Below are 27,352 nucleotides of genomic sequence, written 5' to 3' on the forward strand. Positions count from 1 at the left end.
TTGACATCGAATAAGTTAGTCCGCATGAGATTTGGTGATCAAATTCTATTATATTAGGGGTTTGATAGGCACAATTTTGGGATTTTTTCTCAAAAAATGGACCCACTAATGATATCGGGAGAGAAATCTACGGTATGATCCCATTCTATACGCACGCCATTTTTTTAGTAACAAGGTAAAATCGGGCTAAAGCCACAAAAGGGGGACAAGATTCATCGATTAGGTGGCAGCAAGGTTTGTGCCTAAGAATCTGAATCCAAACTTTCCTTATTTTTTCTTTTTCATTTAGAAGAAGATATTGTCAAGTGTCTTCAAATTTCATGTAGTAGATGAGCGCTAACATTTGGTAAACATTAGCCACTAGAATAAATGTAACTGTGTAAACCTTTTACATATTATACGCAAAGTTAAAGATGAATAATTGGAATTGTTAAATCATTATATTGAAAGTGATGTATGTAGAAGTCATCGCTCACTGCTTCCTTTTAATTGACTTTTAACAAAGATGCCATATTGCTTTTGTGGACTGAGTCTATAGTTTTACCAGTTTCGAGTTGTCATCATCATGAGTTCTACTGAAATTCCATGATAACTGCAATGACTTCCTGGCATTATCTCTATAGTAAACCAGGTCAAAGTCGTGCTGGTTTGATTTTTAGCAGCAAATTTTTGTTCGCATCTCTAGGTTTTTCTCATTTTAATGCTATATTTAAAGGATAATTTTCACGTTAACCATCCACTAGCTATACGCAAAGCCAGAGCCAAAGCTAGGATTTGAAGTTTATGAATTCTAAACTTGTCGCTGAACTCATACGAACTCAGTACCTAATACTATAATTTCGCCCCTCGCTACAAGCACATTCAAAAGGAAACTGATAGTGTTCACATATTGGTTAAGAGCATAAGTTGGAATTATTAGGAACTAATTAAAACAATTTAGGAACTTCATAAATAGGCTTCCTTACCGAAGAATCTTCCCACTTTCTCCATTCAATCATAAAATAGTTGAAATCAATCAACTATGCAGGAACGTGGAGTTAACATGGCCCTTGAGGCCTTGACAGCCGAACTTACCAAAATTAAACAAGGTGTCTAGTGGGGAGAATTCCACATACTTCTCCCATAATCTTTTTAATTTATATAGATAAGAATCTAAGATCGTTTCCAGAATTATTATTTCATGTCTACTTGTCAGTTGACAATTAGTATTACCAACCCAAATATCATTTAAAAAAAAATAGGAATATATAGCCATGCATAAACTAATAATTTTTCCATTTTGAAATGTGCCGTTAACAGGTCTCTGCTTCTATTAATAGTCAGTCTTCTATCAACCCAATATCATCTAAATCTCAAGTACTCTCTCTTCTTTCTCTCCACTGAAAGAGTGAAGAAGAGATGGGACGTATAGGTGCAAAACCAATTCAGCAGTACCAAATTCAACCCCAAAATGATCAGCACCAGCTACAACCTCTTAAAGAATACACTTCCCAAGTGGAAAGTTTTGATCATCATCAAGACCCTGAGACCATTGATGAAATACCTCCACCATCCATTGAGCCTTTCCATGAAGATCTTTATCCAGAAGAAAGTCATAATGAGCCATCACAAGAACTGACAATGCAAAGTGAATCACAAGAAAATCAAGACTCAGTACAACAGCAACAATATGTACGGGTAGCGCCTCATCCAATAAGCAGACCTGTGAACACACAGCAAAATAGAAAGACTCAGAGGCCTAAGAAGCAGCCGCAGCCCCAATCAGGAACTCTAAGATCACCACTACAGCCAAGCCAACACAACAGCTTCCCCGTTCACGATCCTCAACCTCAACCGGAAGCCTTTCCTCCATCTCTGTCTCAACCCTTGCCACATCCCTTCCCACCTGCTCAAGATTACTACGAGCCACTCACCTTTCCTCCTACGCAAGAAGAAGCGCATGCATTTCCTGAAACTGTGCCACAGGACTTCCCTCCTGCTCAGGACTGTTATGAACCACATGGCTTTCCTCCTACTCAGGAAGAGGAGGAAGATTTTCCTCCAACTCCTACTAAAGCATATGCCTTTCCACCGCCTCAAACTGATCCACAATTCTTTCCTCCTCAGGCTAAACCACAGGCATTTGTGCCTCAAATTCATAATGTGCCAGCTTTTGCTAGCTCTCAGCCTCAAGCAGGTACTGATTTTCCACAGCACGGTTTAGCGCAAGGCCCACAAATAGGAATGGGTATGGGGCATTACCCACAAGGAACGCCGCAAGCATCTCCCATTCTACAGACTCCCATGATGGGAATCCCAACAAAGCCACTTCTTCCAACTGAATCCTGGAAGACTGGATTGTTTGCATGGAAGACCCCACAAATGGTAAACAATTTTCAATCTCCTTATGTCAAACACTCAAGCACACACAGACAAAGTAACCGTTCTATTTGCTTACACAAGTAAACATTTCAATGTGATTTACTAGCTACTGCCAACTTTCAGCTCTCATCACAGCGTGCTTCCCCTGCCTGACATTCGGACAGGTTGCAGAGATTGTAGACTCTGGACAAACTAGTAAGTGATACATACATAAAAAAATGAAAATGAAAATGCAGTTGTGGTCCGTTCTGGATTTCCTTTACTTTAGGAAAGATCTTTTATTAACCCTGGATGCTCCTTCTCTCTCCTTGTCTCTCTTTATTTGTGCACTATAGCTTGTACCACTAGCGGCTTGATCTATGGGGCAATTACCTTCGTCGCAATGCCTTGCATAATGTCATGCACCTATCGTACAAAGTTGAGGAGCCAGTATGGGCTAAATGAATCACCGGCACCCGATTGGGTGATCCACTGCTTTTGTGAATGCTGTGCTCTCTGTCAAGAATATCGAGAGCTTCACCTCAGGGGCCTTGACCCTTCAGTTGGTACTTCTACTTTCAACCTTATTTTGAGCCCAACTTATAAGCTAAAAAAAGATAAATTGGGGTAGCCCAACTTATTTTTTGTCAGAAATTTGTTTTAGAACATTACGCTTGAGATAAAGTTAAGTTAAATAAGTCCAATTATTTTTTTGAGAAACATTTTAAACACAAAATATTTCGGTGGCCAAATAAACACTCAAAAAAGGTGAAAACAGCTTATAAGCAACTTATAAGCCAATCCAAACGAGCTCTTTGTTTCTTTTAATCACCTTAAGCATTAAGTTGATAAGCTAATCGCATCATGGTCCTTATCTCTAAAATTATGAAAACCTCCTTTCAAGGGTTTCACAATTAAAGTTTGTCATAGTTCTAAAATATATGGATTGCTCTTCACTGACAGGATGGCAAGGAAATCAGGCTTGGAAACAGAACATGAAGCTGCAACAAGCTACTATGGTCCCTCCAGTTCACCAAACCATGATGGGCTGATTAATTTGCCAGAAACTAAGTATTTATATCGTGCTTCTCTCTAAGTTGGTTCTTTCTTTCTTTTTTTTTTTTTTTTTTTTTTTTTGTTTATATAAATGTTGCTTTTGTTCCTTCGTAATTTGTAATTCCCCAATGTAAAAGAGAAATAAAGAACCACCACTATTAGATTTTCAAATGTATATTCTTTACTTCATTTTATTGACAAAAAGCCTACCTAAAAAAAAATTTAATCTTTTAGGAACAAAAGTAAAAGACACATGCTTGACTTTTAATGCCATAAAAAATCACAGAAATAGTTGCTTGTAAAATCTTAAAAAGGATGCCACTATAAGTTCATCGAGCTAATTCTTTTTGAAAGAAACAGATCTTGTAACTCAAGACAAATATTCATATAATACACGAGCTCAAAAATTTATCTTTTGAGTACAAATTCTTACAAGAGTTTATACGAGATACATGTACAATGCATGTACATAGTGACCAGCGTAGCCAGATAGAGCAAACTTATACACAATCCCCTAGTGAATGCCACAGTCACCCTTACCATGTGACACGGAGGTCACCAGACTAACCACGAGCCTTCTTGAACATCCACTGAAACCATCAAGGTAAGTATAAATATGAAAACCTAGATGTTTATAGTAGCATCCCACAGTCGAAGCAACCCATTGCGCCCGCCACTGCAAATCCTTTTCCTTTCAAGGTCAGAAGCCACACATCGTACCTAAAGATTAAAGATGATGGCATCAACATTAGAGAAAACGATACATTATTTAGCACTGCAGCTGATCTTTCGCAAGGCAGCAGGCCAAGGCAAGAAAAAAGAATTTAGAGAAGAGAAAACTAAAACATGAAAACTGGAATAGTGGAGACTGAAGTTGCTGGACGACAAAGTCATTACTGACTACTTCAAAATGGGGCAAGGCGAGGGTTGGTCTACTACTGAGAAAACAGGGCGGATGATGGAAGTCAAAATGATTTTGGCAAAATGCAAGCTCGTATCTTTAAACTTTATCACAAATAGATGAGAAATTTTTTCAAACAAAAGCACCCTTCTCCATGGAGACCCCCGCCTGATCTCTTTCAATATCAACTAAAGCCTTATGAAACAGAAGATGCAGGGCACAAATACAGGTCTGATACTTTACTAAGCCACCGGTTCCTTCTTTGTAAATAAAATAGGTTTACGGACATTTCAGTCATTTTAACATAAAAAGTGCTTAGCAACACCTTTTGTTCAACCTACTCAAACAGGCTCTATGGGCTGGGTAGGAGGAGAATTAAAAGAGCATACAACTAAATTTCATATGTTCGGGTAGAAGTAAAAGAGTCTCCAAAAGAGGAGAGGACAAGAAAAGGAATCTGATGTGTTTCCTCATAAGTCGTACCAAACACTATGAGATAAACAGTTGCTTCAGTTGAGGGAAGAAGATCAATTCTCATCCACCCCCCCCCCCCCCCCACAAAAAAAAAAAAAAAAAAAACCCCCAAATGCTGCATATGAGAAAGAGCTGAGCGCAACAAATTAATCATTATTGTAAAAAACTGGTTCTTCTGCATGTAATTGGAACAAGAGTGATCACAGGTCAAAGTGAATCCAAGCCAAGGCCATATGATAAAATGAACAAGCACAGGATATTTGATCAGTCTATATTTCACGAGCATGAGTGATCATACATGGGTACATATGTTAATCTGACCAAGCAAGTGAAATTATCAACATTCTTGTGATTACTTGGCCAAAGAAGATAGGTTGAAAGTTTAGTTGTTTTACACCAAAAAAATTCAGAAGAATTCTCTGGATCATCTGTATTCTCTGCTCCTAGTCATTTTCAAACATCAGCATGCAACAACCCCAAGTCCTACTTTCATGTGCAAAAGTTCAGTTGTTCAAATTCTCTAACTTGTTTATTCACGTCATGTTTCATAGGTCTTTGCTACCACAGCGGTCATATTCATTTTCAAAGATCGCCATGCAAAAACCCCCAACTCCCAAGTACTCTTCTTTCATAGATAGATTAGCTAAGCAAGTCAAGGATTACCAGTCCCAGCAAACTACATGAAGTGCATACGAGATTTACATGGATCAAAAGGAAAAGAAGAACATCATGCTTAGCTGGTAATTAATACAGTATCTTTTATTTTTATAACCGTGGTGTCCAAGCCAGCTTGCGCGTACTTTGACTAATTCCACGGGATACCTCCCACCATCAACAGGTACCAGTTAACTCTGTCCCCCAAGGCTAGGACAAATGGGAAGAAATCACCTAGTGTTTTTGTCTCTGTTGTGGTTTGAACCTTAGACCTCATGGTTCTCAACCCACTTCATTGACTACTAGCTGGTAATTAATCTAGTCAAGACATTCAAGAATTGGACTCTTGCCTTCCTAGTAAGTCTTGGTGCAAGAACTGAAACATTCTCTTTTAGAGAAGGGACATCATGATGCAAAAACACATGTAAATTTATTGATGTGTTGGTGATATAAAAAGGTTTAGGACTGGTACAACCAAGAAAAAAAAATACCATTGCAGCTGTTTTCTGAGGAGTTCTGTAGAGCTGCCATCCGGCCATCTTCGAACCAGCACTAGAGAAGCCACCTAGCCTCTCTTGAGGACGGTGAAAGAGGGACATTGAATTATCAGCAGCCCCTACTCCTAACCAGTGTTCCCCAGCATCAATGGACACTATTGAAGCAGTATGGATAGTGACATTCTTTATGCACCTTATGCCACCTACATATAAAAGGAACAGCTTTAGTGAGTCAATCAACCAGTTCATTGTCCACTCATCCTAGTGGAAGAAAAGAGGTTAACTAATGTCAACATTCCTCAACCATCACACCAAACATCAAATGTCCAGCAAAGCTAGATTCATGTTGTATAAAAAATATTGTGTGATTGTGTTGCATAATAAATTCTAAAATTTTAATAGCACGTCTGACAATCAATATTGACAATGGCAACAAGTAAAAAAGTTAAACCCCATCCATGCACAGAAATTCAATCTAAGGTCAGATTGCTCAAAAGGGATATGTAAAGTCTCATGTATTAACCATGACAGTTCACAATCAGTTCCAATTCATGGAGCAAACTCTGAATACTCGGAAAGCTAAGGGTACTTTGAAATATCGAACTTGTGGCATTACAAGGCTACATTAAATTGATGTTAAGTTTTTGATACAATGTCGTTCTGACAAGAAAAAAGTTACATCACGCCTACGCATTATTTTATGAATTCGAGTTCTTTAAACTTATGATTATGTTTCATGCTTCCCAACTTTAGGATGTCATGGGAAGTTTGAACTTTTTTTTTTTTTTTTGATGACATGGGAACCCACAGTCGCTACCCTTCGGGTGCGCACAGGGTAAACCCAACTCCTGTGCAATAGCTCACAAACCACACAGGAGAGATAACATGCACTAGTCAAGCCCCGTGCGACGAGCTCGACCCAGAAGGCAAATCCCCTGCTGTCGTAGGTAGGGGGTTTCGAACCTGAGACTCTATTATGAAAGCCCCATACGCAACCAACTGAGCCACCCTTGCTGGTACATAGATCAAATTGGACATAGAGAGTTCCGGTTTCTTTTTATAATAGGAAAAAAAAAAAGGATAAGTCGGGCCAAGTTGTACTATCATTAACATTATAGTGGAAAAATCTCACCTTTGAAAGATAGATGCCATTAACCACTTACAACATATTAGTATCTAATACAGAAAGACGAACAAACCAACTAAAGCGTAACTCACAAAGAAGTCATGAATTATCTGTCTAAACAATTTGATTTTCCAAACGCCATCAGGGAGTTAAGGACTCAGATGTTTTTAATAAGTATTTAGGAAGAAGGGGAAACAGCTTCACTATGATGAAAATAAACTACAATGGATGGATTCACATGCAATTTAACGTTTTCCCTGTTCCATTAAACTGCATATCACTAATTGTTCAGTAAGTCAGGGACAGACTGAGTCATTCAGAGGATTTAAACAATCAATATTCAGGAAAGACTATGCTTACCATCATCATTTTCCCAGAACCGCAGAAGACCATCACTTGAACCTGAGAGCATTTTTATCATGCTTTAGAATGTAATATTTAAGATTTTATGATCAACAAAACTGATGAAAAATAATAATACCCTGAGAAACACTAAAAGGAAATACGGAAATAGAATACTGCTTTATTTACTGGTCATGACCTGTTATTATCCCTTTGTCCGCTGAGGAATACTCCACACATAGAATTGGACCAGCATGGCAAGCTAGCACTGCATCACATTGTCCTCTAGAAACAGACCAGATTCGTGCTGTCCAATCATCGCTACCAGTTATCACCGTGTCTCCCACCATTCTAATTGATCTGTTTGAAATTACAAGTTCCATTAATTTTCATAGAACCGCAGCATAAAAGGAAAACGATGATAACTCTGAACCTTCTCTGACCTTATCCATTTTGTATGTCCCATAAGCTTGTGCATTTGCCTCCCAGCACGAACATCCCAAATGTTTGCAACCCTTCAAATGGAAATACATAGAAGTCAGGCTTGTGCTAATATAATAACGAGTCATTTGATTCAAGGTTTAGTTGTGCAAGAGTCATAATGCAGGGATTGTCATGTGGTGCTAGTGCATAATATTGTATGGACTTCCATGCGGTGAATAGTAATGCATGAATTATTATACTGCAAATAATGATACGTAGATTATTTTTTGAGATTTTTTTTTTTTTTTTTTTTTGTTTTGTTTTGGAGAATAATGATACGTAGATTATTATGTAGGAAAAGCCTACTTTAAGGACATCTTTGTTTTTAGATAATCTTATCCATGTACTGTTAATACACATATCCTTATTCCACATTCTATCTCATATATAAAAGTAATACACAAGTCCAGCAAAAGTTATTATAGAATTAGTAATACTCCGTTTGGTTTTTGATTTGAACTCCACAGAAATTTTGCTCAGGTTAATACCAGAAATAAAACATTATGTTAGTCATGTGGAGATCACAATAGCAATACAGAGTTCTATACCAAAAACTAAACGCTGCATAAATAGTCAGAAATTTATACGTAGATTAATTTTCCTTTTCCCTCAAAATTAACGACCCCTAAGTATAACATTTTAAGCTGTAAAAAGCAATTTCACATGGTATCTCAGATGAACACAATAAACAGCTTCTTTAAAATGCTGATAGAAGTGACATACGCATCTCTGCCTGCAGCAGCTAAGACTCCTGTAGAATCGTCATACTCCATGCAAAGAACAGCACCAGAGCAGCGGCCTACCGTAGCAACACAAGTATCTGTTCTTACATCCCACATCTTTACAGTCCCATCATGGGCAGCAGTAAGGACACGTTCACCTGAAAGCATGCGCACATAGCTGACCTACAAGAAGAGATAGTGATTTGGTACAACGATGAGATCACCATAAGGGTTATATTTACATCTACACATCATACACTGAGATAATAAATATAAGTGGACTCTTAATGAGCTGCTTAAGAAGAAACAAAGTAAGAACTACTGTCAGAAAGTGAAATGATAAAATCAAGATCCATAGAATTATGCAAGAATTATAAAGATGCCAAACAACTTAGGTTCCTGCTTAGTCTATATTCTATTTCAACATCATTTCAGTTCATTAGCAACACTGGCACAAAACTGCACAGTTCAGTTTGAGATTTTACTTTTCCTTTTATGTTAAATTACACCACATTCTGCACTTACTCATTGCTTTTAAGTCCATGAAAAACTACTTGCCAAAAGGCAAGCAAAACTGCCAAATCAAAGAGCCATTCTCTATTGGATATCGAACAACAGGATAGAGTACATCGAACATGAAGAGATTGAACGAAACCTGTGCATTGTGGCCCTTCAATTCTTCAAGTAGTTGTGTTGTTTTTTTATCCCATACAAGAATGGAATGATCGTCGGATCCTGATACCACCTTCCCTCGGTCAGAACTAATTGCCCTAACAGTCCTATAAAAAAGAAGGATGAAAAAATTAAAGAAAAGAAGGAAAAGATAGAGAAACTATCTCTTCTATTTAACTTAAAGTGGTGGAAAATGAAAGAGATAATCAAACTTATATGTAAGTTGAAAGCAATAAGCTAATCACTAGCAATGAGAAGGAGGTACATATAATCTACCTGGTGTGCCCTTTCAGAGTAGCCCTAAGTTCAGCACCACGAAGGCTAGGATCCCAGATCTTAACCTGCATTATTTTTGCCAGAGCAATAAGTAAAATGGCAAAACAAGATCACAAACACTTGAATTTGCTACTGCTGCTCTCTATCTCTACAAGATAATCATTGCATACACAACAGGTAACATATTTAAGCACTACATGGTTGCCTCTTGTTTCTCTTCAAATTTAGTTTTCCATGTTTCTATGAGAATATTGAATGCATGTAATTTCTAATGGGAGGCTAGTACCAATTGGTTTGATAATAAAATATATATTACTCACACATACACAAATAAATATGCGTACGCACGGTGTGTGTGTGGTTGGAACTTGGAAGCTATGGCAGAAGGAAAGATGGAAATTATTATCATCTCATTATAGCGCAATATCAAACTAGTTGGAGTCTGTTTCATGTGTCGTCATCTGTATCTGCTCTGCTCTATCGGGTCCATATCATTCCAATATTCAATAAAGACAAATTATGGATTTTCTAAAACTAGAAATACACTATCTCACTACTAAATAAAAAAGTTATTGGGTCTCACAGCATAAGGCACAAATTGGACCACAACAAAGGTAATTTATAAGCAAACATCCAGACTCAATAATTCTTAAATCTTTACCGTGCAGTCTGTGCTTCCACTAATAAAGAAACCGGCATCCTCTCGGTCACCAACTAAATCCCAAACCTCTTTTTTCGTCACACAATGTAGAGCGGTAACTGCACCACTATGACCCCTTAATGTACGGATGCTGGTTTGCATTTTCTTTTGTCCAGCTGCTGATAGATCTTGTTTTCGAGGAGTCCCATTCTCGCTTGAAGCTGAAATTAATAGACAAGAAAATCTCAGCACACAACATAGAGAGGAAACATAATGTGCAAAATAGAAGGAATACTACATGCCTAAAGTGCCACTATCAGAAGTCCAATTGCCAACACGACCGAAAGACTTGGCTCTTATTGATGTATCCCTGCTGAACATGCTCTGGACCCAGCTTCTTCCGATACCAGATGCCTCAGCAGGTTGCTGAGCATCATCTGATGCATCCTGTGCTCGTGGGGAAGGCAATCCCAAGGTAGATGCAGATTGTAACTTAACTGAGTGGATTCCCCAGTAACCAACAAACATATGCCGGACATGGGACAAATATCCACGGAGTTTTATCTGACAATAAATTAGAAAAATAACAGATTAAAAAAGAAAGTTTAGCAACGTCGAAGTCCATTATTCAATCTTTTAGGACCCTTTCTGTTTCTCTTTTTTTACCTTTCCTCAAAAAGTTGTTCTAAACATGGTGCAAGTGCTTTGAGAAATAAACATGCAAATAGTACCATTTTTCACTAATATGGAGTGTAAGGAATAACAATGTCGCACAGAATCTCAGCAAGTACTGAGCCAAAAATAAAGTAGAGCACATCATCACAGCTAAAACATTCTGCAATGATTCTCATAACGCACGTAAAAATAACATAACAATCTTTGTGACAACAAGTGATTATTAGTAGGTTTTAACAGTGACAAATAACTCGTGGGTTAAAATCAAATGAAAAGACAAAAAAATTATGTCAGCGCAGTCACAGGACTCCTGCATTACGGATGTGATATCCAGGATAAAAAGGGAGCTCACTAGCCTGTCTAATGATGATGTTTTTTTAGTTCGTTGGTAATTAATTGGTCAATGCTTAAAGTCCATACACCAGATAGGCAGTGACAGAGATCCAAGCAACTTAAGACAGAACAGCAAAATATGAACGGTGTTATATGCCGAATATATGAATGGTTTGGGAGGAGATATGCTACAAAATAAGGATGGGCCCTCAGCAAGGCCGATTGGTCACTGCTGGAAATGGAGGCATGGAATATATTACTCTAATCTGTGTCTCCTTCCGTAGCTCAATGAGGGACTCCATATAGTAAAGAGCATTCAGAAATTCACTTAGAGTTTCAAGATTTATATGGCTACAATAGGTGTATAATTTGATGACAGCAATCATTTTTTTTATCAGGTAAATATATTTCATTAATATTACACCTATATACAAGAAGTAGACCAAAAAAAGTAGAAAACCTACAAAAATACATGGTTCTCTATGAAAGACACGATAATAGGTGTATAATTTGATAACAGCTTTTTTTTATAAGGTATAACAGCAAATCATGTGAGTTAGATTTACACAACCCTAGCAAGAAACAGATAGAAATGGCAAATGCAACCTTTCTTTTTAACAAGTAAAAGGCAAGGATTACCAACACAACATAACCGCAAAAAGGAGAGAGGTGGACAAGAGGCATAAGAGGAAGAGTCTAATATTACTCACAATGTGCTTGTACCCAATGTTGTTTTTCCCAGCTATGGTTTCAATCATGTACCATGCATCAGAGTCATGAAGTCCAAGGCCAACCTTCAAAAAAAGAAGGGAAGAAAACCAATATTGAGAAGAGTAAATATAATCCCAAAAGCAATCGAGTGGAACAACTTTCTCGTTTACAAAGAGGATAATCTGTACCATGTGAGTAGCCACAACAACGAGCTGCGTTGTCACCAATGAAGCATAATTGGTTGACCTGACACAAAAGAGAACATAGACGTGAATATCATGCATACATCTTTCTCCTTTATTTTTTCCCCTTTTTGGGTCAAATCAACATATAATTGAAAATGGCAGCACAAACTAGGCCTGTAGACTTGTTAAGGAAGGTGATGCCAAGACCATGGGACTGCATTATTTATATATGGGGGATGCTAACAAGGTCAGTGAGGAAGATGAGGCTGCAAAAGCCTTTAAATGAAGATGAGGCTCTTGAAGAGAAACAATGTTCTAGTGATAAAGCGCCATTACAGTTCACAGAATATTTTCTACAGATAGCCAGGGTTTTCTTTTCTTTTACTCTTTAATGTGGATGTAATCAGAGTACTTTTTTTATTGCTGATTGACACATCATTAGAACTCAACAACATGACAAGAGGGGGTTGCTCAGATGGTAAGCGCCCTCCACTTTCAACCCGAAGGTTGCGAGTTCGAGTCACCAAGGGAGCAAAAGGGGGAGAGCTCCTCAGGGGAGGGTGTAAAAAAAAAAAATTAGAGCTCAACATTTCAATTAAAAAAATGTTGCCATATCAACTCTCCCTTGCCTTAATATCCTTTAGACAAACCTTTTTTTTGTAAAGCAATACCTCCCTATAATGTATTTTCACTTCGACAGGTTTGACGAAAATGCCACACATCGTATTGGTGCAAGGGTGGATGAAATGGAGGCTCGCATCCGGAGTATTGTGTGATAAGAAGGTAGCACCAAAACTTAAAGGCAAGTTCTACTGATTGGTGGTTAGACCAACTATGTTGTATGGGATGGAGTGTTGGCCAGTCAAAAACTCTCACGTTTAAAAGATGAAGGTGCAGAGATGAGGATGTTGCGATGGATGTCTGGGCATACGAAGACATATAGGATTAGGAATGACGATATTCGGGACAAGGTAGGGGTGGCCTAGGTGGAGGACAAGATGAGGGAAGCGAGGTCGAGAGATGGTTTGGGCATATGAAGAAGAGATGCACAGATGCCCCAGTGCGGAGGTGTGAGAGGCTGGTTATGGAGGGTTTCATGTGAGGTAGAGGTAGTCCGAAGAAGTATTGGGGAGAGGTGATTAGACAGGACATGACGAGTTCCAGCTCACCGAGGACATGACCATAGATAGGAGGTTATGGAGGACAAGGATTAGGGTAGAAGGCTAGTGGGTAGTTTAGCGTTCTCTCGCTTATCATTCCATACTTGGAGTCGTAGTATTACTTTGTAGTTTCTTGTCCTTTGTCTAGTCTTTCGATTATCGTATGATTTTGTGGCAATTATGTTATGGTGCCTTTTTTCCAGTCTGATTACTGTTATGATCTGTTGTTTCTTTACTTCTGTTATTTTTTTTCCTGATTGCTTTTGCTTTTCTTTGAGTCGAGGATCTCTCGGAAACAGCCTCTTTACCTCCCGAGGTAGGGGTAAGGTCTGCGTACACTCCATCCTCCCGAGACCCCACTTGTGAAATTATACTGGGTATGTTGTTGTTGTTGTTGTAGGTTACTTCATATGAACTTCTTACCTTGGAATCTGTTGAAATTCCTTTCATGTATGAGATTCGTTATTTTAAAAAGTGTACAAAGTATATGCTGCAATTCAGTTAATATGTCGTATTTTGTAATTTACATGTCGCATCCTTACTTACCTTCAGTAATTCATTTAGAGAAATTATTAACAATCCAAATAACTGTCATTGAAAAGGAAAACAAGGTAAGACTTGCTAATATGCCAAAATGAAACATTCAGATAATGATGGGTGTAATAAACTTGTATGGAGCATAGAAAAAAAATTGCTTACTTGCTAGAATAACGGTCCAGTAGACAATCAAAGTATCCTTCCCAGAAACTGTAAAATGGTAGTGGAGATGTCAGTCGAAACCTCATACAGATTCCTCAAATTTTGAAAGACTATCAAAGAATATATGAACCTCAGTCTTAGTTCCATATAAATTACCACCACACAATTCATAAAGACAACCTTATTATTGAGGCATAGTGATTGCAAGGAAAAGGACAAAGTTCACCCTCTAACCAATGTGATAAGCTAATTGCTCAAAGTCCTAGTTATTAGTTTGGAGAAACTCATGGAAGTTAAATTTTATAATCTATTCAATAAAAGCTAGTTGGGACAATTGAAATAAAATTTATACTGAATATCCTAAGAAAATATGAAGGAGATAGCACCCGGAAATTTGAAGACCATACGGGTAAATTCCAGAAAGCATACTTTGATTGGTCAATATATTTTTTTATAACCTAGAATACTATGAGCTAATGGTGCAAGGTTTGATACTCGCCCCTTCTACCCTTGTCCACTTAAATACCAGGCTTTTGTTTGCGACAAGGTTTGAACCCGTGATGTACGCCTATGTTGCTCGGACTCGGGTGCGGGTGTCGGATATGGGTACGGATCTAGAGGTCGGATTCATCACGATCTAAATTTTAAGATACGAGGGTACGGATCATGGTACGGATACGGGTGCGAGGATTCGGCAAAAAATAATTCAAAATCCTAAAAATAGAGTTATAAAACCTAAATTTTGAGATATTATGTGGAACGCTTGAGGAGAAAATATTGATCAAGAGGAGAATCTCGGAAGGAGATAAAAGGAAAAGGAGTGACATAGAAATTTCTATATACAAGTTATTCCGTTTTCTTCAATTTCACCATAGGTTTTTGTTTTGATTACATAAATCATTGAATCTGTCCGGAATTTCTCCCTCGATTTTGGTCAAAGTACCCAAAATTGGTTGACCAGATCGGGTACGGATCCCACACCCACACCCACACCCATGTCGTGTCGACACGGGTGCGGCACCGAAAGTGAAGAGTCCGAGCAACATAGAATTGTACGCCTAACCCACACATCACTTGTTGAGCTCTTACCCCTAGACCAAAACCCTAGGGGCCTTTGATTGTTCCGTGTAATTTATCATGACACCAGAAAAAGAGACATCAACTAGTGACGTATTTTTTGAGTCATCAACTTATGATGTATTATTAAATTACAAAAACACACCGTAGCTCCTCCCAGATAGAAAGAGAACGAAGATGTCGTTGAACATAATCCGAGACATTGTTCATATCCTTCTTGTACATTTCTGCAGAGACTTCCAGGGCATCTCTGACAGTTGCCATGTCATTCCTAGACGTAGCACGATTAATTGCTGTTTTCAGCTGCAGTTGTATGAAAGAGTATATGTTAGACAAGTTGAGTCTGTGAATGCTCCTGTTGAGCTCTTGGCTAACTTGCTGAAAGAGGGAATACTCAGGTTTGTAGCTTGTGATATTTCTTGTGACAGGTAAGGAGTTTGGCATGATATTGTAAATCAAATAAAAATGTCATATCAGAAGGGAAAACTGAAGAAACTTGTCAAAAAAAAGTAGAAATTAGAATTTGCAAAATAAGTCAAATTGCATATATAATTATTTTTTCATCAAAGTATTAAGATGATTTTCTCTCTTTCATCACTTTTCTCACAAATGAATTAGTCAGCAATTAAGTTCTTCAATATTTTTTTACTTTTTTGAGAAACTGGTACTGACAATTAAGTTCTTCAATAATGTAAAAGGAAAAGGAAAAAAAAATAAGCAACGCTCCTTTTTATTTTTTAGGGTGAGAAGTCTCAATTAGTTCGAGCAAATGAAAAATGTGCAGAGATAAAGTGTCCCTTTTACCAGTTCTTTGACTGCAATAAACTGCTCCTCTGACAATTGACAGCTCAAACCCTATGAATGTGTGGAGCGGAGGGCGGGAGTCAGTGCACAAAAAATGTCAAATGATTAGATAACATTGCTGATTTGAAGCTACGTACTGAATGAATGTGCTCTCTTATACATTCAACGAAGCCACTACCCCCAATTCCTTCTGCATCTGACTCAATCAATGCTGATAAAAACACAAAAATATTCAGCCAATTAGCCAGTTCTTCTTTTGCTAGGACAGTAAAATATAGATTATACAAGCATTAACCATAAAAGCCAATAATTCTGGGATATTATTGGAAAATACCAAGGATGGTTCCATATTCAAATGAGGAAAGAGGATCATCCGTTTGTCCCAAATTGACAAGGCGTACCCACAATCCCTGTTTAAAGGAAACGCAAATGCAGATATGGAATCAAAGATCTATCAGAGAAGTTTCTTTTCTTTCATCAGTAAAGTAAGAGGCATCCATGGGGCCAGAGAAGACAAAAATTACCTAGATCCTTTTCAGGCATCGATATCAAAAAAAATCTTTGGCACTAAATATAATAGTCAACTTTAATAATTTACAAGAGCTCTTTTAAAAGCCCATAATTTCCCATGTAAAGTTGGTGGAACATTTTTTTACACTAGACTAGACAGAACGTCAACTAGAACCAACAATTACGCCTGAGTTCCAAACAAGTTGGGGTCGGCTATATGAATCCTCACTGACCAGGTTTATCCATTTAAGCTCGAAAGTCAACTAGAAACAAAGACTCAAAAATTGTTCAACCACACTTCCTTGCCTTGGAACCCGGAAAATTAAGAGATAAATAGGGTAGATGCACACTATCCATCTACTGAAAACTAAATGGATTTTAAGTTGCATTGTCAAACTAGAAGAATTAGCTAGTCTCGTTAACTAGTTGACATTTAAAAAAGAGAGGACACCTATGTATTTATTTATTGGAAACTCAGTATTTCTGAGAAGTATTAAAATACTAAGCAGAATTGTCTAATTAGAATTTTTTATTTATTTATTTATTTATTATCAAGTAAAAGCATTTTCATTCATAAACATTGCCACAATGGCCATATAAAAGATCAAGAATCTACAAACTACGATTCTCTACAAACTCCACCCAATCCTCCATACAACTAGGAACTTTCTGTTTACACCAAAAATAAATAAGAGAGCGGAGACTACTCAACTGAAAAAACTCGACTCTACTCCTTCAAAAGCTGTCCTATTTCTCTCATTGCATACTACCCATATTAACACAAGCAGTACCACATTCCAAGCCCTTCGTCTTCTCCTCCTCTGGTTCTTCCAACTGAACATCAAATCTTTCACAATTCTTGGCATTACCCAGAGTGTCTAAAACCACCTAAACATATCCCACCATAATCTCATGGTAAGCCCGCAATGTAGAAGAAGCTCCTTCAAAAGCTCTCCTATTTCTCTCATTCCATACTACCCACATTAACACAAGCGGTACCACATTCCAAGCCCTTCGTCTTCTCCTCCTCTGGTTCTTCCAACTGAACATCAAATCTTTCACAATTCTTGGCATTACCCAGAGTGTCTAAAACCACCTAAACATATCCCACCAGAATCTCATGGTAAGCCCGCAATGTAGAGAAGGTGATCCACGTCCTCGCCCGTCTCCTTGCACATGTAACACCAATTGACGCAGACAACCTTCCGCCTTCTAATATTTTCCGCTGTCAAAATCACCCCTCTGGAGGCTAGCCAAATTAAAAAAAACACTTTTCTTGGCACACTTGGAACCCATATTGCATTACATGGGAAATCAACCTCCTCCCTAACCAAAAGACACTCATAAAAAGACTTCACAGAGAACACTCCATTATTTCCCAGGCCCCGCCACCGCACATCGGGATTAGACGCTGGATTGACTTGCCTATGAAGTAAGTGTATCCATCTTTGAAACTCACTCACCTCCCAATCTTGAAAATCTCTTCTAAATCTCAAATCCCAAAAAGTCTCTCCACCTTGGGTCCGCCTAATTTGTTGAATTGTCAAGTCTCTTTGCCAAGATATTCTATACAGTTTCTGGAACTCATCTTTCAAGAAAATATTCCCACATCAATTATGTCCCCAAAAATATACTCTACTCCCGTCTCCTTATCAATTGCTAGAGTGCTTGTTGTCCCAGAAGAAACTAAAGAAGCTACAAATACAAAAGTACAGAAAGCATCATTTATTAGGAAAATGCTATGTAAACTAAAAGAATAATAACACTACTATTTGCAACTCTTATGAAATCATTCCAGACACCACATAATATGATCAAAGTTATGTGACGGCCATGAGTATTTTGTCTTCCAGAAGAATGTATAGACTTCACTGACCTGGTCAAATAATAAGTGTAGCACTACCTTAAGCTGTTTTATCGTGGCTAATAACTGCATATTACTAGTCAAATAAGTTTTTCAAAGCACTGAATCTGACAAAAGATCATGCAATTTAAAGCCAAGCCAGGAATGTATATCCAGTAAGCAATAAATGTTATTTTCAGATTTTATTTACATACTACTTGGAAGCAAACGCAATATTACATGCAACACATCCACAGTTTGAATGTGAAGAGGAAGCTCTGATGGACTTAATAAGACGGCATTAATTTCTTTTTCTTTTTTCGGATGACCAGGAAAGCTGTTATTTCAACTTTGAAACTCGGGGATGGGCCTACCCCTTATATCCTTCTCCACTTAAATACCAGAGTCAATAGCATGGTGCAAGAACCAAGTTCAGAACTTGTGATTTGTGTCTCGCACTTATTAGCTTTTGCTGTTGAACCAAAGCCCTGGCAGCAGGACAGCTTTAGTTTCTGTTTTTTTTTCAAAACCTTTTTGATAAGATTTTTTTTTTTTTTCTTATTTTGAAAGAAAAAAAAAAGGCATCTTTTTCCTTATTCTAAAACCAAGTACACCTCCTGTTTAAGTATTTTATAGAAACTTCAACCTCTCATGGAGGATAAATGGACTACCACCAATGCACGCCCTTACGAGTTCAGGAAGAATCTGTGTATGCAAGATTATAGAAACTCAAATATGATCAAATAACTAAAAGTCAAGTTCTCTATATGATCATTTGCTGATTCAGTGTTATTCTGGTTAATATCAGCTACACATACATACCGCAATAATAGGGGTGCAACCTTATAGTTAAGGTGCCTTTCAGTCTTCCGGTTCTATTAATATTAACTTATCATAACAAAAACTATTTACCATCTAAATGAAAGGCAACTGATTGTCTACCCAAGAAGACAGAGAGGCACGGGCAGGAAAAGGGGTTTGAACTATTTTCCTTCTTATGTAAGAAAATTAAAACCAAGGAGCAAGACAGCACTAAAAAATAGCCTTTCCTACTCTGCCAGATTTGAAAGGAAGAACGAAACGGATCTCATAAGTGCAAAGCAAGGATCAAGGGCGCATTAAGACCCATCTTTTTCCACTTTTCCAGATATGAGAGCAATAACATAATAGATATCATTTTCATCAAATCCTAGAAAACAACATTAAAGGACGCATAATTACTTGACATGGAAAGTAAATAGACACACCAGTCTCTCCCTTGCCCTTCTACTTTTGCTCCATGATGCAAACTTATAGTAAAAATAGAACAAGGAATTTAAGGATAATAGAATAGAAGTCAATAGCCTTCACTTTTACGAACTTCAGCTCTAGATGGAACAAGTCAAGATGAATGAATGTAATATTATATTAAAGGAAAAGAAACGGAAATTATAAGGAAAAATGAGCTGAAAGTACTGAGGAATAGTATTAGTAATTTCTAAACTACCCTTAACTGGTAGTGCTTCTGCAACCTTCATTTCAAAAGAATCTGACAAAGATATACTATACTGCTGAAGAGAAAGAATATATAGAAGGAAGCATCTGATAAAAAGACATGGAAGATTTCAGGGTAACAAATACTACACCTGGAGCTTAACTTTTATGTCCAAAACCATACGTTCCCTCTCTGCCTGTAAGGAAGAAAATAGCCCAACTGGGTTGAGAAAGACAAATTAGCGAATCACACACATCAGAAGCAAAATATAGGGAACGTACAGCTCGCTCTCTGGGGCTTAGACTTTCGGCCTTTGAATCATTTCCAGCAAGTACTGAAAGTGAACTGATGTAATGGAGGAAAAATTAGTTTTCATTTGAAAGAAGCAAAATGATGTTAACACCCAGAGAAATTAGCATAAAACATAAGAGATACCTAGTAGTATGCCTCCCAGAATATTCAACTGCTCCACTTGCCGCTGCTAGAATCTGCTTCCTCTTTTCCTCCTGCTCTTCTGTTCTGACATTTGCAGGAAACCTGTCATAACAGCATTTGGCACCTGATCCTAATGTTTTTGGGAGCAAAGGGGGAATTTATATCAGTGTTGTATCCATCCTAACAATCATATGTTCATCAGATATGATTCAGCCGCACCACGATAATAAGAAAAGATACCTGAAATTCCCACACCCGGATCAGAAATAGTTATGATCTCAGGCTCTGCCATAAGTGAAGGAAGAACTGAAAGAGGATTTTGACCCCTGCCAATTGCATCTTGTAACTTATCTAGCAGATTATTATTATTTTCTTCAGAACCAAGACCTCTCTCCAAATAATCCAAGAAACCCTGGGATTCTAAAAATTGACTTATCTGTTGGCATAAAACAAAGAAAATAAATACATCAATTTGGTGACACCAAAAGCAATAACCATACAGAAAGCACATGGAAACTTTTTCATAGATATATATATATATATATATATATATATGCACATATATATTAGAAATAAACAAGGTGGGTTACATGAAAACTCTTCCATTATAGGTTGAGCTTTGACATACATCGTCGCATTCGTCCTTACTAATATCACACCAATCGGCTTACAAACCAAAAGAAGATGATAATGAATGTTGGAGTCTCCTTACTTCTCAGTCCTAATCTAAATCTTCCCTAACTTATAAAGATATTAGCCTTCAATGCAGTGATGAAATTGTAATGCAAAATCAATCTTATTTGTTTGTTTGTTCGTTTTTTTTTTTTTTAATAAAGAATCTTATTTGTTTGTACGGTATTAGAATACTGACCCATCAAATATTATATCTATTATAAATAGGATCAACAAATATATATTATCCCCAAAAAGTCCAACCTAATTTCTGCAAGCCCTTTGTGACATGTTGATACCTGATATTTATACTACATGCAAGTTAAATTAATCTGTATGTCTACAAACACAAGATGGGCGCTTCGACATCACCATTGGATCAGGTGGCTGGTTTGTTGAACGAGCACGCTTCTTCAGGAAAGCCTGAGAGTTGAAGACCTGTGTTGCCGTATTTTCCTGATATAAAGTGATAGCAAATGTTAATTTCAGTGGTACTTTCACATGATCTATCAATTAGTTAGAAGTATAAGCTTCTTACTATGAAATTGCGGTAGCCACCAAGTATTGATGCAAAGAACTTTAAGAATGTAAATCTGCAAATGGAACAAAAACCAGGGGCTTAATATGTTATTTATATGAAACCGTAACTTAGCAATTTCAAGTATCCTCCTTGAGAGACAAACAACAGCAACCACAAATATTGTAAAATGACACACAAGAATCACCTGATTTAGATGTCGTGTTTTTCTCCCCATGGTCTGTTGCCACCTCGCGGGTACTGATCTGAGACATTTGCTCGACTAGCCTTCATTTGGTCTATTCCAACAACATTTGGATACAACAACTTCATAATCTCACCACGCAGTGTACTATATTCTGGCTCTGGTATGGGAGGAATTTCCTCTGTTGTAGTGATGCGATTATGCTCAAGGTCCACAATAACTACCTAAAACATCAACGAAGCACAAATCAAAAATTTGGATAAATGGTAAATTAAGTCAGAGCACTAAAGCAGCCCCAAGATTCAGCATGACACTGAAGGAGACTCTACCACCCTTTTTGGTAAGGACAATTTTTTTTATGACCCGGAAGCCTTTATGGGGCAACAACCTTTAGGACCGACCACAGCTTTCGAAATTCAGAATAATTAGCCCGTCCCTCTACCCTTCCCACTTAAATACCAGGCTTAGTTCTCATGACGCAAGGAGGCTTAGTTCGCATGGCGCAAGGCTCGAACCTGTGACCTAAGTCACAAGTCCCTCAACCTTTGCGACTTGAACTAAGCCCTGGGGGCTTGGTAAGTACCACCTTTATTTAACCACTTATCGGACTTGCATCATTCAAATCAAAGAAAGATAACAGACTTGTTTTTTTTTTTTTTTGACAATGGTAAACAGAAGAAAGATAACAGACTTAGAAAAAAAAATTCCCTGATAAAGTAATGAAACGTTAGCAATGAAGGATACAAGAACATGTATATAAGAAGTATATCAAAAAGAGGAAATAACACACTTAGACTTTTAACAACCTAAAAAAGTGGCTTCAAGGCTACTTTAGCTGGAGTAAGTAATTATTTCTATCAGTCGAATCCAAATTCATTATGCTTCTTAGGTATATTTTTAAAGGAAGAGTCCGCTCTATACACCAAAATATCAGTTTCACCAACACCATGAAGTCTACTGTGGTGCGTCTATCCGCAGATCTCTTAGTGACTCTTTTTTGTTATCAGGCTCTTAGTGACTCTTTTTTTTTTTTTTTTGAGAAGGAAGGCTCTTAGTGACTCTTTTAAGTGTAGTTCAGTGACTCTTTTAAGTGTAGTTCACAGCCAAGATAAGAGTTAAGACTATCAAATTTTGGAATCACCCTCTAGGGAACTAGATGTGTGGGCTGGACCTGATAACTAACGGCAGATATCTTTGGGAAAGGGCATATGCAGAAACTAACCAGTTTCCTTTTTGTTAACACTTGCATAGATCTGCAGTATGAAACTATTAGTTTATCAGATTTTCCTCCTCCAAGAAAGATTCTGTCTACTCTTGAAGAACCTTTTTTTTTTTTTTTTTTGGTAAAGGTAACAATTCATTTAAGAAAGGGCAACGAATGTGCCCGTATAAAAGAAATATACCAAAAAATAGAAAACCTTACAACAGACATGGTTTTCTATGAATGACACCCAATCATATACACAAATAGGAACCTCATGGGTGCACCAAAAGGAAATAAGGGAAAAGAAGCTATTCCTTAATTGACGAAGTCTTTCTCTACTCGCTCTCCTATTCCTCTTTCTCCAAACTTACGTGGGTAACAAGACAAAGCTTGAGATCAAGTTAATCCAGTGAAAAAGCTAAAAAATGAAGCTCCAAAACACGAGTAAAGAACCTATAATAACAACATCATGAAATCCCTGCAGTTGACATCAAAAAATTATTCTAGAAAAGGTCTTAATATTTTTTGATAAACCCGCACAAAACTTCTTCATTCTATAACAGTAATATGCCAAAAATACCTCCCCCGCCACACAAAGATATGAAAAGAAGAAACAAGGAAAAGGATCAAAACACCAAGTCTGTGACGCTCGCTTAATTTTCTTCTAAGGAATAAATATCTTTCAATTAAACTTAGCGAGCTTTTTCTATTGATATGTGAGCTCATCAATTTCTCCTTCGCATTCCTTGTCTTTCTACTTTAGAGAACAACAAAGTCAGGCAGTTAAGGGTCAGTAGTTTAAGTGAACTGGAGGTTTTGACCATTATTTTTGAAGTGCTGTAGTACGGAGGGTGGTTCTGGCAAATGGCAGCATCCTATGCATGAACAACCTAATGGAAAGACAAGTAATTTTAAGAGTTTGTTAGAAGAATGTCATTTAGAATTTACCAAGCAACGATTCCCACCTAGTACCTATAAAGTTTGGATCTGCTTCGACCCTTGCTCATACTGGCTTAAGCTTGGGCATATCTGAGACCATGCAAAACTTTAGTAAAGTCACTCCAGCCTGGGAACTAGCTGGATTCACACTACACCACTAGGCTAACCTATAATTCCCTGATAATGTCTCATTTTCATATGCAATAGCTCATATCAAACTACCAGATCTACTTCTATCCAACCAGATATTTCTTCGGAGATTTTTATGACGAACCTTTACAATCTCACGAGACACTTCCTCTTTTGCTTAAAAATGAAAAAGAAGCAGGGAAGAATAGTAACGTCTTGTTATGAAACTAAGTACAAGTAGCACTTTCTTGGTACTGGTTCATTAATAAAATTACTTTACTATCAAAAAAATAGAGGTAGACCATGAAGCACCATAATTAATCAACACTGAAGACGACTGCTTAATCTCAAAAATGATTAACTCAAGTTATTTCATTATGAATGAAAAGGATAAGGAGAGTTAAGTGTCTATGTTAGATTATAAGCATTACGTGAACTTACACCATCCATCGTAAGCCCATACGTATCCACGCCAGAGTGAAGGCCCATCATGTACGGCGTAGGAGCATCAATATAGTCTACTCCACTGAAAAACAGCAATGGAATGTAGACATGCTTCAGCACAACAAACATCAGATAATCAGCTAACAGTCCGCGGAAATCTCAAAACATAATAAAGTCCCCATAGGATAGGGCATTACATAAATATACATACATACGTATAGACATACATGCATAAATCCATATACATACATACATATAAATTGAGAAAATGCACAGGATAGAAATTGAAATAAGCCATAGATCCCAAAAATATTTCATAAACCAGTAAAACACACCTGCCACCGAAATGGATAAATTAAATGGCATAAGGCTTCTGATGCAAGTGTTAACAGAGAATACCTGCAAAATCAGAGTTGAAACTAGTAAACATGAATCCCAACAGTACAGAATCAGCTACACAAGGTTAATTGCTTGCCAGTATTTGCAAAACTTCTGAAGACAGAACTGAAAAGACCCATTGCTTAAAGAAAGTTGAAACCAATAACAAATATATTGAAGCACCTACAGTCACCAATTAGGGTTCTTTTTAGCGCACAAAAAAAAAAAAAAAAAAAAAAAAAAAAAAAAAAAAAAAAAAAAACTGGTCAAGGACAGAAGACATAGAATCTAAAATCTTGGAAGCTTATTGCAGCATATAATATCATGTATGTCCAATAGTTTCTAAAAAAGTCAGATCTCCTTTCCTGCTCCAAAAGTTTCAGCTGTATTGCACACACAAATACATTTTCTAAATAAGGTTATAGCAATACATCAGCAACAGCTTCAGCTCTGCCAAGTTATACGCCTGCTTCATTTTTCAGAAACGCCAAAATTATCAGTTCACAGGGTTATTAATTTTGTTCCATAAGTCACATTTTCAATATAAAGTTGTTAAAAGATACTGTTCAATCAACAGAGCTGGGTGTCTAATTCTTTTTATATATATAAGTAATGATATTTTATAAATGGTATAACAGCATAAGAGAGTGCATTAAATTACAAAACTTTGTGAAGCCCTGATCACATCTAACATGGAAATGACATCATTTACCAAGGCCATGTTGCAACCAAAAGCTAGCATAGAGCTGGGTATCTAATTCTTTAAGCTGCTAAGTTCGAACCAAACTCGGCAGAGGCTTCAGTGCACACGTCATTTAAAATGTATGGTATGCACAAGAAACAGGAGAGGATACCAACAGCACTACATATAAATCAAAGAAACTAAACAAATTTACTTATGATTTTCCCAGGAGTAAAGAGCAATTAGGAATACATGTTTGATCGAAGCAAAATCCTTCTCTCGAGCAAAACAGCTGTAAATAATTGGATTACATTGTCCACATCCAAACACTGAAGCAAAGGCTGAAATGATATCTGTCATCAAGTAAAATAGAGTCAATCCTATACTGAATCGACTATCCAATGACACCTTAACCGGAACAACTCTCAAGAAGACAAATGCTAGTAAACTTACATCAGCGTGAGGAAGGCCCTCCTTTGGTGGAACTTCAACAGAGAGAAGGCTGTTCTCGATAGCAAATAGCACCCTATCTTTTCCAGGTGTTGGCAAAGGTACATTGGAGACAGAATATGCTATAACATCCCACAGTGGCTTGCTGAAATTTTGGCAGAGCTGACAACATTAGTGCAAAGGATGATAAAATGGAAATTCCGCTTTCATTTGAATTTTGAAGTAGAATAAAATCTTGATAATAGGAGGGGAAAAAAGAAGGAAAAAAAACTTTTCATTGCAATCCATATATTTTCTGGAGTCGAGTAAGAATCAGAAGTTATATAATTATTCTTCTAAATCATGCGTTTGTGCACATGCAAGAAAAAGGAAAAATTCAACCCTTGACTCACAACTTGGTAGGGAAAAGTACAAGCCAGGAAAGTAGGAGAAAGGGAGGAAAATAGGTGGACCCAAGAAAAAAATTGTTTGTACTGTCTCCACTTTACTTCCTCTTTCTGGTGTGAAACCAAAGAAGATAAAGATGGTTTTCTCAAATTCACTTCTCCCTTTCCTTCCCCTTGTTGACAAGCATAGGGTAAATATGGCCTTCTTAACCTACGAAAGCAGTAAAAATTTCCTACAGAAAATAATTTCACCCCTTTGGCTTTAAGTGCTAGCAAGTTATATATTCTCCCCACAAAACAAGGAACAATTCTTTACCATATATGAACCGACCGTAAGTTCTTGGAGCAATTAACAGGTTGTTTTACTGGTAAACCTTTTGGAAGTCTTTACACTGCTATCGTGATGGAAAGATTGAGGTGTTGAAGATAGGAGAGTGAATCAAACTCTCAAGCTACCAATATCCTGGTTACTCAAAGAGTAAGGCGCGAATGTTGGTGAAAATAATCTTAAGGCCAGTTTATTTATTCTTCATTCATAAGAAACAGGTTGCTGACTCGCTGGGAGATCTACATACAAAGTATATATTTTTATCATTAATACCAGCAAAGCTTTCTAATCCATACCTGCTTCCCGAGGAAGAAAAACAAAGCACAAAAATTTCCTCCAGGGCATCTCGAAGGATTTGAAAACTGGGAGAGCGTGAGACAAGACAGATGCATTTGTCAGCATATGATTTCGCAGGAATGCAGTAAGCTTCAGCAATATCCTTGCAAACAGGATCCCGAAATGCGATGCAGCTGACATAGATCTTTGACCCATCACCCTCTGCAGCCATTATCACTAGTCACAGCCCAATAAAAGAAAGAAAGGCGGAAAGACTAAACTGACAAAAGCAGAAGGCAAAGAAAAAAGCTTAATTCACCTTTTAATACAATGACCTTAAAACAAAAGTAGGATCAAATCCTTGTCGTTATTAAGTAAGGAAAAATGTTTTATCAGAAGATCAGCAATAGAGCTGCAACCTGTATAAAGGAAAGTACAAACGTCCAGACAACCTATCCCAGCCTAGGGAAGATACAATGTGAAAGCTACTAGCATACCAGTCAAAACAATAGGATAACTCCTGGGAGAAGTTGATGGATCATTTGGATCGAAACCCGATCCATAGAATTCCACTCCAGCTGGTAGAACACACTGCATTCCAAAGCGCAAAAAATGACATGTAGTGCAAAAAATAAATAGTATATTAAATGGAA

General features: G+C 37.4%; 3 protein-coding genes across 3 annotated transcripts; 2 read left to right on the forward strand and 1 right to left on the reverse strand.

The window, feature by feature from the left end:
* The first annotated feature begins 1,398 nt into the window (after positions 1 to 1,398).
* On the forward strand, positions 1,399 to 2,321 carry LOC132055191 (extensin-like). Its single transcript, XM_059446900.1, has 2 exons — positions 1,399 to 2,176; positions 2,278 to 2,321. The coding sequence occupies exons 1-2, from the start codon at positions 1,399 to 1,401 to the stop codon at positions 2,319 to 2,321; spliced, it is 822 nt and encodes a 273-aa protein (XP_059302883.1).
* On the forward strand, positions 2,253 to 3,418 carry LOC132058096 (protein PLANT CADMIUM RESISTANCE 6). The gene is made up of 4 exons (XM_059450660.1): positions 2,253 to 2,364; positions 2,485 to 2,556; positions 2,697 to 2,906; positions 3,304 to 3,418. The coding sequence occupies exons 1-4, from the start codon at positions 2,346 to 2,348 to the stop codon at positions 3,390 to 3,392; spliced, it is 390 nt and encodes a 129-aa protein (XP_059306643.1). The 5' UTR covers positions 2,253 to 2,345; the 3' UTR covers positions 3,393 to 3,418.
* Positions 3,419 to 3,724: 306 nt separating this feature from the next.
* On the reverse strand, positions 3,725 to 27,352 carry LOC132055511 (DENN domain and WD repeat-containing protein SCD1). Its single transcript, XM_059447378.1, is given in 30 exon segments — positions 3,725 to 4,116; positions 5,917 to 6,125; positions 7,409 to 7,450; positions 7,590 to 7,750; positions 7,834 to 7,905; positions 8,597 to 8,778; positions 9,251 to 9,374; positions 9,544 to 9,608; positions 10,205 to 10,404; positions 10,486 to 10,747; positions 11,902 to 11,985; positions 12,091 to 12,148; positions 13,947 to 13,994; positions 15,169 to 15,326; positions 15,828 to 15,878; positions 15,965 to 16,038; positions 16,162 to 16,237; positions 19,806 to 19,850; positions 19,936 to 19,999; positions 20,090 to 20,219; positions 20,330 to 20,525; positions 21,134 to 21,217; positions 21,300 to 21,354; positions 21,487 to 21,707; positions 24,197 to 24,310; positions 24,535 to 24,598; positions 25,512 to 25,612; positions 25,713 to 25,854; positions 26,720 to 26,921; positions 27,197 to 27,352. Coding segments are annotated over 30 exon segments (3,480 nt in total). The 5' UTR covers positions 27,297 to 27,352; the 3' UTR covers positions 3,725 to 4,020.

This window comes from Lycium ferocissimum, chromosome 5 (assembly GCF_029784015.1).
Source record: "Lycium ferocissimum isolate CSIRO_LF1 chromosome 5, AGI_CSIRO_Lferr_CH_V1, whole genome shotgun sequence".
In the NCBI taxonomy this organism is placed as follows: Eukaryota; Viridiplantae; Streptophyta; class Magnoliopsida; order Solanales; family Solanaceae; genus Lycium; species Lycium ferocissimum.

What these genes read in the sequence shown, in the direction of transcription:
- LOC132055191 (XM_059446900.1), top strand. Translation starts at nt 1,399, where the DNA reads ATGGGACGTATAGGTGCAAAACCAATTCAGCAGTACCAAATTCAACCC. An exon ending in TAGCTCTCAGCCTCAAGCAG is followed by an intron (nt 2,177 to 2,277) that starts GTACTGATTTTC and finishes CCCATTCTACAG; the next exon opens with ACTCCCATGATGGGAATCCC.
- LOC132058096 (XM_059450660.1), top strand. An exon ending in TGTAGACTCTGGACAAACTA is followed by an intron (nt 2,557 to 2,696) that starts GTAAGTGATACA and finishes TGTGCACTATAG; the next exon opens with CTTGTACCACTAGCGGCTTG. An exon ending in GGGCCTTGACCCTTCAGTTG is followed by an intron (nt 2,907 to 3,303) that starts GTACTTCTACTT and finishes CTTCACTGACAG; the next exon opens with GATGGCAAGGAAATCAGGCT.